Here is an 11,537-nt window from a genome sequence, read left to right on the forward strand (position 1 = left end):
CACAGTCACGTTACAAAGTTAGCACACCCATGATCTTTTTTTTTATTTATCTTAATGCCTTAACACTTTGAGTGCCAAAAACACATATTGCATTTTAAGCTTTTTTTTTTAAATACTCTAACATACCTTATGTGCGATTTTGGTAACTCTATGATGAATAGAACTGAAATAGGTGACGATCGAAAACTCATGAAAATGCACAATCTTTTTGAAAATGCACAAAGTTTTATCATAACTCGGCTTTTGTTGGTTGCCCTTTGGGTCGAATCAGTGACGCATGCACGTCAGGTCAAAACCAGGCCATTCATTTTCGTGGGTTTATCACTAGGTGGCAGTCTCGCCAGGTCTCGCTAGGTCACTTCCTCGAAAACTTTACAGGCAACGCTTCATATTTCATGAAAGACGCTATATCTCCAATCTCCATTTCTAGAAAAAAAAAAAACCCGCTTTTTGATGAAAACTAGCCACTGTTTAGCTTGGGATTTCTCAGGAAACAGAGGTATGTAGAAATAAACGGTTTGTACCCACTGAGAGCTTAAAGTCTCACCTTTCAAATGAGCCATAGTATGTGTCCATAGCTATAACATAGAATACGCTGTGGCTCTACAAAACATCATCAACAATGATCTAGATTGATCAAAAAAATCGTCAACAATGATCTAGATTGCTGGCAGTCTGGTCCAAAGCTTCCCAAAACAGCACGGCATTCCAAGTGTTAGTGAGGACAAATCCAACCTTTAAGGACACCAATTTCCTTTGTGGATGAATAATGTATCGTAAATAAATAAATGTTCTTCCTCAAAATCCAGGGGGCATAAGTAAGTACACCCCTATGTTACAGTTTTTTTTTCTTGATTGCTTTTACCTGCTTAAGTAAACTGGAACCCACTTGGTCTTCATGACTACTTTCTTTGCACAGCAGAAGTCATCATCTTGCGAATGTGTTCACACATTTTCATTGTTCACACATTTCACACACCCCTTTGCAAAACAGTTAACACAGGTGTCATTCAAAAGCCCTAAACTCTATTGGTTTTCCCATGCTAAACAAAAGGAAAACATCTTTTCATAGGTGGTATAGATTCCTTGCATAAGTCTGAATCTCTGATACACCTGTGTGAAACTCCTTTGCACAATTCTTCAATCAGCAATCATTCATTATCCATAAGAGATGTCTGTTCTGTGTTGCTATTTGCAGGTATGGATCTAATGCACATTTAGACAAAATACTGTATTGCCTATTTGGTGGAGAAAACAGTACAAAAGGTCTTTACTGTATGTCTATTTCGATGAAAGTTGTAGTTCAATGAAATTTACAGTATCTTGCTTGGTGTTTGCTGTATGTCTTACAATGACAGTTACATCTTGGGAGGAATGAATAAATAATTTTTTTTATTCAGTACATTTTGTCTTTTCACAGTTTTTTTCTGATACCAGAAAAATGAGAAGGTAATGGAACAGACATAGCAAAAATGCTAATTTTGAGAACTAGATTTTGCATTTTGTTGTCCAGTGTGTAATGATTGATTAAAGAGTGTTTTTGAATTATGAACAAGTTGTAGGCAAGATTTGCTTTTGCTGCATGTTTTAAGTGTTTTGAGAGAGTAACAGCCTTTGCAAGCAAAATGTGTCATTTTGTCCAGAGTGCTTTGTTCAGACATCGGTGTTAACTGTTTTGAGAATGTGATGTCAGAGTTGACACAGGTATCAAAACGATCAAGAAAAACTGTAAATTCCCATAGAGGCAGGCAGATTTTTATTTTTAAAGGCCAGTTATTTCATGGATCCAGGATATTTTGCATCCTGATAAAGTTCCCTAATTGAAATAGCCCCACATTATCAAATACTGTACCCTTCACCATACCTAGAGATTGGCATGGTGTCATTTCAGTTAGCCCAATCGCTGTTTTGATTTGCATTGAGAGATGACCTTCTGGAAAGTACCCCATGCCAGTCTCTAGGTACTGCATGGTGAAGGGTGTGTGATGATGTGGGGCTATTTTAATTCCAAAGCCCAAGGGAACTGTATAGGTGTATCTGTGTGTGTGTGTGTGTGTGTGTGTGTGTGTGTTGGTGGAAGGAGACCAAGACTACCCCCCCAAAGCCTTTATCCTCATCCGTCCGCAGAAAGAAACTATAACACACCGCAGCGTTGTTCTGAAACATACACACACACAGCAGCGTTGTTCTGAAAACACACACACACACGCACACACAGCAGCGTTGTTCTGAAACACACACACACGCACACACAGCAGCGTTGTTCTGAAACACACACACACGCACACACACAGCAGCGTTGTTCTGAAAGGATTCCCATTGATTAATTATCCACTGTTCAAACAGCCTCCATAGCACACACACACACACACATAGCCACAGGCAGACCTCACACACACACAAACACACACACACACACAGCAACAGGCAGCACACACACACACACACACACACACACATACTACGTACACACACACACACACACACACACACACACACACACACACACACACACACACACACACACACACACATGCACACACACACACACACACACACACAGCCAGCAGTCAGCACACACACACACACAGCCAGCCGTCAGCACACACACACACACACACACACAGCAGCCACAGTACACACACACACACACAGCCACAGGCAGCACACACACACACACACACAGCCACAGGCAGCACACACACACACACACACACACACACACACAGCAACACACACACACACACACACACACACACACACACACACACACATCACACACACACACACACACACACACACACACACAGCCACAGGCAGCACACACACACACACACACACACACACACACACACACACACACACACACACAGCCACAGGCAGCACACACACACACACACACACACACACACACACACACACACACACACAGCCACAGGCAGCACACACACACACATATACACACACACACACACATCACATCACACACACACACACACACACACACACACACAGCCACAGGCAGCACACACACACACACACACACACACACACACACACACACACACACACACACACACACACACACACACACACACACACACACACACACACACACACAGCCACAGGCAGCACACACACACACACACACACACACACACACACACACACACACACACACACACACACACACAGCCACAGGCAGCACACACACACACACACACACACACACACACACACACACAGCCACAGGTTCCAGCAGTACGTTACACACACACACACACAGCCATTAGGGGAGCTGGAGCGCTTCTCCTTCCTGCCTGGCTATTCAGCCCAGTTTGTAGTCGCAGCCCCTATGGGACCACTTCTCCGCCCAGATGTGGCCTGGTTCTGGAGTGGTTCTGGTGAACCCGGGCCAGTTACGGCCAAGACATGGGCCACATCCGACTCCTGACTGGAGTGTGCACTCACACACACGCACACACACACACAAACATATACACACACTCGCACTCACACACACACACAACACACACACACACACACACACACACACACGCACACATTCGCACTCACACACATACACAAACACACACACACACACACGCACAAACACATACACACACACACACACACTGGGCACCAGGGTTGGCACACACTAGAGAGATGAGGCTGGCATGAACCAGCGGCTGCTCCTCTAAGCTCCTCCGTTAGCATGTTAGCACGTTAGCATGTTAGCACATTAGCACGTTAGCATGGCATGGCAGACAGTAGCTCAGCCGCAGTGCCACCCAGGCCTGGTGCCCAGCCGTGGAGGATAAGGGTCGGAGCAGTGACAGTCCAAACCTGTGGGGCACACACACACACGCACGCACACACACACACACACACACACACAAACTCACACGCACACACACACACAAACTCACACACACACACACACACACACACACACATACACACACTCACACACACAGGCACACTCAGGCACACGCACACGCACAAACACGCACACTCACGCGCGCACACACAAACACACAAACTCACACGCACACACACAAACACGCACACATACACTCACACACACAGGCTCATGGTCCCCTCCTCTGTGCCCAAACCTGTGGGGCCGGAGAGCAGCCCGTAAAAACTGAAAAACAGTGAGCAGCTAGCAGCTGTTTATTCATTTATCACTCTTTTATATGTCTGCTATAAAGGGAAACGAGTATCACCCAACCAACAGCCACTGTGACAATCATACATTTAACAAATCCACTCCCTCTCACTCTCTCGGTCCGCCTCTCATCTCTTCCTCTCTCTTCATCCCTCTCTCGCTCTCTTCCTCCCTCTCCTCCCTCTCTCGCTCTCTTCCTCCCTCTCTCGCTCTCTTCCTCCCTCTCTCTTCCTCCCTCTCTTCCTCTCTTCCTCCCTCTCTCTTCCTCCCTCTCTCTCCCTCCCTCTCTCTCTCTCCCTCTCTCTCTCACACAGGTTCGTCCCCGTCGTGTGCTTTTCTCTCCTGGGAGGAGGGAGCCTCACCATTCTGGGGTGAAACGGTTTGACGAGGAGAACTCAATCACTCACACACACACACGCGCACGCACGGACGCACGCACACACAGACACAGACACACACACACACACACACACACACACACACACACACACACACACACACACACACACACAACACACACACACACACACACGGTTTGAGGAGAACTCAATCACGCACACACACACACAAAAACACACACACACACACACACACAAACTCATGCACGCACGAGAACTCAATCACTCTGGACTTACACACGAGGTGAGAACTGAGTCTCACACTGCTACTGACCTTACAGCCAAACACACACTCAGCCACACACACACTCAGCCACACACACACTCAGCCACACACACTCAGCCACACACACACTCAGCCAAACACACACTCAGCTTTTTATTTAAGGAGTTTTTAAGGCTGGACACAGCCATCACCATCATCACTATCACCATCACCACCACAACCACAGCCATCATCATCATCATCATCAGGGGCAGCCGTGGCCTACTGGTTAGCGCTTCGGACTTGTAACCGGAGGGGTTGCCGGTTCGAACCCTGACCAGTAGGCACGGCTGAAGTGCCCTTGAGCAAGGCACCTAACCCCTCACTGCTCCCTGAGCGCCGCTGTTGATGCAGGCAGCTCACTGCACCGGGATTAGTGTGTGCTTCACCTCACGGTGTGTTCACTGTGTGCTGAGTGTGTTTCACTAATTCACGGATTGGGATAAATGTAGAGACCAAATTTCCCTCACGGGATCAAAAGAGTATATATACTTATACTTATATATCACCATCATCATCACCATCACCATCACCAACACCACCACAACCAGCAGTATCATCATCATCATCATCATCACCGAAACCACCACATCCAGCATCATCACAGTCACCATCATCAGCACCACCACAACGACCACAGCCTACAGTGCATCATCACTGTCATTATCATCATAATCATCATCACCTTCATCAGGAGCAGTGAGCATCATCATCATCACCTTCATCAGGAGCAGTGAGGTCATCATTATGTCATCTTACTCTCCATCCAAGTGGACACAGTGTCTTATATTCATTTGAAGGCACTGCATAATGCACCTTCTTCACAATGCAAATGAGAGCAGCCAAGGAATCTTAGTCACCCACTGACACTGGAATGGACCTGTCTGGTTCTGGGCCACATTGGGGCCGGCTCTGGCCCAGAGTCATGTGTTATCTTTCAGACTGTATCTGTTTACCACGACTGGAGGCATCTCCTTCTTTGAGTTATGCCAACAAACTACAGCATATAAAACGAGCTACCACGATGAAGCCTTTCAGGCTAAAACTACTGACGGACCGTGATTGTTTGATGTTTGCTCGTCATCAATTATGGAAAGATATTCCACTGTTGAATTTTAAGTAAAGAGATGTTTAAAAATGTAACGTTTTTCTCCTCCGTATTTCACAATCTTCACATTGCAATTCTGGCAGAGCAGTGGCTGATAGAATCTCCGGGGTGTCCCGAACACAAAATTATTCTCAAATTATGTTGACACGCATTTAAAAAAAAAGCTATAGCTTTCGTTCACAAGGAACTGATCAGCTCAGGATTTCAAACGAATTCTCTTGCCTGTAAACAGGCGCAGCAATGCACCGTAGGAATCGCGCACACACACACACAGACACACACACATAGACACACACGGTGCCTACCTGCGCTTTATGTTGCTGTCCATCTTCGAGTTCTGAAACGCTGTTCATGATTTTCCATCGGTCATTTACCATTCTCCGGAAATCTTAAAATCCAGGAGTTGGTGTCATGGGCGAGAGGAGAGAGAATCTGTCAGCAGTCTTAAATTACTTGCTCCATTAACACTCAACCAAAAGAATCACTGAAACTAAATAAAACAGACTACTTCTCTACGTCTAGATTTCTACTCTAGGTCCGGTTGGGAATCTAGCAGGGTGGAATACATGTTTGTTTATACATACTTATGGGACCCTTCTGCAAAGAAAGAAAAAGACAGTTTCAATTCGAATTTCCGTGGAGCTTTGTAGAGAGGACGCAACAAACGGTCCGATGATTTGTCGGTACTCCTCAGAAAGATATTGTACTCCCTGCGTCTTGACGCGATAAAGAGAGAGAGATCCCAGCCTGTTTAAATATTAGATTAAGGATTTAGGGTCTAAGAATCCCACTCGCACGCACAGCCGTTGCTGGTACCACTCCTGGCGCGCTTTAGGTACTCGGCACGCGCGTGCCCTCGTTGAAGCTGAAGAGCTCTGGCGCCGGATGGAAAGATAAGCCTTCCTCTTTCTGGCTCGTGTGAGACGCGCAAAGCGGCTGACTGCTCAGATTTCAATGCCCGGGGCAGTGTCCCAGCTCTCACGCCGGTACGGTACGACGAGCAACGGAGAGAAGCGGGAACGTCTGCGCCTCGTGCTGGACTGAGCGCGTCTACTCCCACCTGCTCTCACAGCGCTGCATCCTCGAGCCCTGCGCTTCTATTGGCCGGGCGGGAACACAGGAACTGCCTGGGGCTGGGGAGAATATTGCGATACAGTGTTTTTGGGGTGGGGGGGCGTTGGTTACACCATCGATGCATTAACTTAGACCTCTGAGTTTGCTGTTCAAATTAGCTATTTGAAAAGGTATTTACACATTGAAATATGGATTCATCATATAAATAAAACAGTTAGAATCAATGAAGTTGTTCTGCCTACCATATGTTCAGTCTGTGTTCTGATGCAGCTGAATTATTAATTACTAGAAAATAAAAGCTGTGTAGCTGACACTGATTCGTACCAAGCTCAACACCTCAGCCCAGTGTGTGTGTGTGTGTGTGTGTGTGGTTTCCTCAGCCCAGTTCCTAGAAAATTAATAGTGCTGTGTGGAAACAGATCACCTTCAAACAGCTGAAGCAGCTCTTTCCTGACCTAGTATCCAACCGTTCCCCTCCCTGAGTTTCCTCTGCTGACAGACATTAGCACAACTATCTCTTACCGTTATGTGAAATACACATAACGCAGTCCAGTCCGAAAGGATGAACTGAATGATTGCTAACAGTTACTGCACATACATTTAGTGTAAATGGCTGAAATATAGTATTGGAACAGAACAGCAGCGTGAGCGTTGGATTCGGTCTCTAAATAGACGACCGGGAGCGACGGGGAACTATTCCATCAGCCCCCCACGGCACCCCTCCGTCATGTAGCCGGGAAATTGGAGGCGATTTTAAGCACAGAAGGGAGCTTGTTCACACCCACACACACTTGCATTGCGCGGACCATTTAACAAGGCAAGACTCTCGCCATGTTCCTTTGCCCTGGGGTGTGTGTGTGTGTGTATGTGTGTCTGTCTGTCTCTGTGTGTGTGTTGGGTAGGGGGTAGACAGAAAATGTTTTATTTTCTTCTAAGGGGGCATGTCCTTCCAGAGAGTCAGTGTCAGCTACTAAATTAGAGGCTCGGGCTGTCTCTGGGATTCACATGTGCAGGCTGTGGAGACGAGACCCTTACGGGAGTCTGCACTGATTAAACAAGAGAAGCCAGGCCAGTGCAGATCCTCACCCTTATGACCAGTCAGTCAAGAAAGTGAATGAAGGATTTGTTTATTGATTAGTTAATGGTGTATTAATGAAAGTTATTATAAAGTTTTACCAAATTGCTGTGGTCTTACTGTGATTCTAATCCCGATCCTCATTATCATGTAGGAAGAGCAAGCTTTGATGACCCTCTACTCTAACCGCTAGCTCTACCTGCTAAATTTAAATCGGACCTGCTCAGCCATACAGCCATACCAGAGTTGGCCGCTACAAAGCTACTACTGTATATGGGAGTAGAACGGCTAGGCCGCTACAAAGATCAGGAGCGGAGATACCACTATGTCTGTTTAATTCAGTTGTTGTAAAGAAACTGTATAAATCACCTGTTTAACTCAGTTATTATAAAGAATCTGTATAAATCACCTGTTTAACTAAGTTAATATAAAGAAACGGTATAAATCAACCATAAACCAACTTCCAGTTCTGTAAAGCCCATACGAATGATACTAGATGACTGCTTGTACTAAACACTCAATGAATGCTGTTTATTTTCAATTACTGAGTTTCACAGGGATAGTGGGATCTCCATAAGCCATGTTGCACAGCACTTGTAATGACATTACTGAGAGCCTCTTCATTGGCACAAAGCAGTCTACCTCACACAGAAGAACCCCCCACACACACACACACACAACCCAGTTAAAATCTGATGAGCTGAATGAAAAGCCAGGGGTGCCCAGGTGGCTTTGAGTCTCTGCCCCTGGTGGCCCGACAGCAGAGGATCCAGTGACCCTCCGGAGCTGAGTCTGTTCCCCATCTGAGGATCCAGTGACCCTCCGGAGCTGAGTCTGTTCCCCATCTGAGGATCCAGTGACCCTCCGGAGCTGAGCCTGTTCCCCATCTGAGGATCCAGTGTCCCTCCGGCGCTGAGCCTGTTCCCCATCTGAGGATCCAGTGTCCCTCCGGCGCTGAGCCTGTTCCCCATCTGAGGATCCAGTGACCCTCCGGCGCTGAGTCTGTTCCCCATCTGTGGAATAGCAGCGGAGTAGCAGAGACGATCACAGCAGCGATGGCGAACGGGCCATGTGAGCTCTGCTAACAAGCACAACATTAAGACACACACAGCAGAGTGTTTATGAACTTGTCACCTTCTTTTGATATGTGAGGCTTGTGATTGTGAAGTTTCACGCTTGGCGGAACAACAGTGTGTGTGTGTGTGTGTGTGTGTGTGTGTGAGTGTGTGTGTGAGTGAGTGTGTGTGTGAGTGAGTGTGTGCGAGCCGGCTGTCAGCCAAACAGAGCAGCTCTTCATCAAAGCTTAGCCTTCTCGCTTGTGAGGGGTGAGGGGGAAAAACATCAACAGAATACAAAACAATACCAGCACAACAGATCAACAATAGCAACAACAGAATACAAGACAATACCAGCACAACAGATCAACAATAGCAACAACAGAATACAAGACAATACCAGCACATGAATCACAGTTACAACACACACACACACATACACAACCCAGTTACAACACACACAGACACAACCCAGTTACAACACACACACACATACACAACCCAGTTACAACACACACAGACACAACCCAGTTACAACACACACAACCCAGTTACAACACACACACATACAACCCAGTTACAACACACACACACACACAACCCAGTTACAACACACACACACACACACAGAACCCAGTTACAACACACACGCACAACCCAAATACAACACACACACAACCCAGTTACAACACACACACACACACACACACACAAGTTACAACACACACAACCCAGTTACAACATACACATAACCCAGTTACAACAACACACACACACAACCCAGTTACAACACACACACACACAACCCAGTTACAACACACACACACACACACATTCACATACACACACACACACAACCCAGTTACAACACACACACACACAGACACCACACACACAATCCAGTTGCAACACACACACACACACACACACACAACCCAGTTACAACACAGGCACACACAACCCAGTTACAACACACACCCACACAGTTTGAATGCAAAGTCTCAAAGCCTCACAATGCATCAGTATAGTTTGGATCAGGCCCAGATCAAGATTCTCTCTCGGTAGAAGATGGCGGCTCTGCCGTGAACACCTAACACCAGACCACAGGGTGCAGAGAAATGTGTTTATTTACGTGTTCTAATACCAGAACACAAGGTGCAGAGAAATGTGTTTATTTACATGTTCTAATACCAGAACACAGGGTGCAGAGAAATGTGTTTATTTCCATGTTCTAATACCAAACCACAGGGTGCAGAGAAATGTTTTTATTTCCATGTTCTAATACCAGAACACAGGGTGCAGAGAAATGTGTTTATTTACATGTTCTAATACCAGAACACAGGGTGCAGAGAAATGTGTTTATTTCCATGTTCTAATACCAAACCACAGGGTGCAGAGAAATGTTTTTATTTCCATGTTCTAATACCAGAACACAGGGTGCAGAGAAATGTGTTTATTTACATGTTCTAATACCAGAACACAGGGTGCAGAGAAATGTGTTTATTTCCATGTTCTAATACCAAACCACAGGGTGCAGAGAAATGTTTTTATTTATGTGTTCTAATACTAGACCACAGGGTGCAGAGAAATGTGTTTATTTATGTGTTCTAATACCAGAACACAGGGTGCAGAGAAATGTGTTTATTTCCGTGTTCCAATGAAATATCAGCCCGTGAGCACTTTGCTACATCTGCAAATGATCATCTCCCGATGACTATTTCATACGCCACAAATCATGATCATCTCCTGATGACTACTTTATACACCACAAATCATGAATAGAACGTCTGAGGAAATACTTAACTCATAGACAAGATGGTATATATTTTTAAAGACAAGATGGTATATGGGGTCTGTTTGAAACAGGAGACAGCTGCCTACTGCCTCCCTCCCTACATAGAGAGCTGTCTCACTAGAGATGACTTTGGATTACATGCATGTTTTAAAAATGAGCGTAGCACTCTAGAATCTTTGGTTAACACTGCGGTATGACGTTAGCAAAGGCCTGATGTTAAACTATATTAGCTTACGTAAGCTATCAGGCTAACGGTATAAATTAGTTTTACGGCCGGCAGATATATCAGACTAGACGCTATTAATTAAATCTACAAATCTAAGCAAAATAAGTTCACACAAATGACATTTTCAGCAGCCATTACCGATGTCATCCGCCATGTTTGTTTACCTTTCACAGCTGTTTCCAGACGCGTTGCATAAGGGATTATGGGTAGGAGGGAGCAAGAAGTGTGCATCGATTCTGCCTCCAAAAATGACCGTTATTTGGGAATTCTAAAATATCTTAGAAGGCAGCAGAATTCGTTTTTTCGGTTTTGATCCGCACTTGCTGCCTCGCTCCCCAGTTAGATATCTTAAAAGGCAGCAACTTCTACC

At 45.6% G+C, this 11,537-nt stretch overlaps 1 protein-coding gene across 1 annotated transcript in view; it reads right to left on the minus strand.

Annotated features, from left to right (window-relative positions):
* Positions 1-7,028, minus strand: part of fibcd1a (fibrinogen C domain containing 1a) — a 116,241-nt gene extending 109,213 nt beyond the window's left edge. The window contains 1 exon segment of the mRNA XM_048244347.1: positions 6,248-7,028. Within this exon segment, the coding sequence (XP_048100304.1) occupies positions 6,248-6,319 (72 nt within the window). The 5' untranslated portion in view covers positions 6,320-7,028.
* Between the last annotated feature and the right edge of the window lie 4,509 nt (positions 7,029-11,537).

The sequence above is a fragment of the Alosa alosa genome, chromosome 5 (assembly GCF_017589495.1).
Source record: "Alosa alosa isolate M-15738 ecotype Scorff River chromosome 5, AALO_Geno_1.1, whole genome shotgun sequence".
Taxonomy (NCBI): Eukaryota; Metazoa; Chordata; class Actinopteri; order Clupeiformes; family Clupeidae; genus Alosa; species Alosa alosa.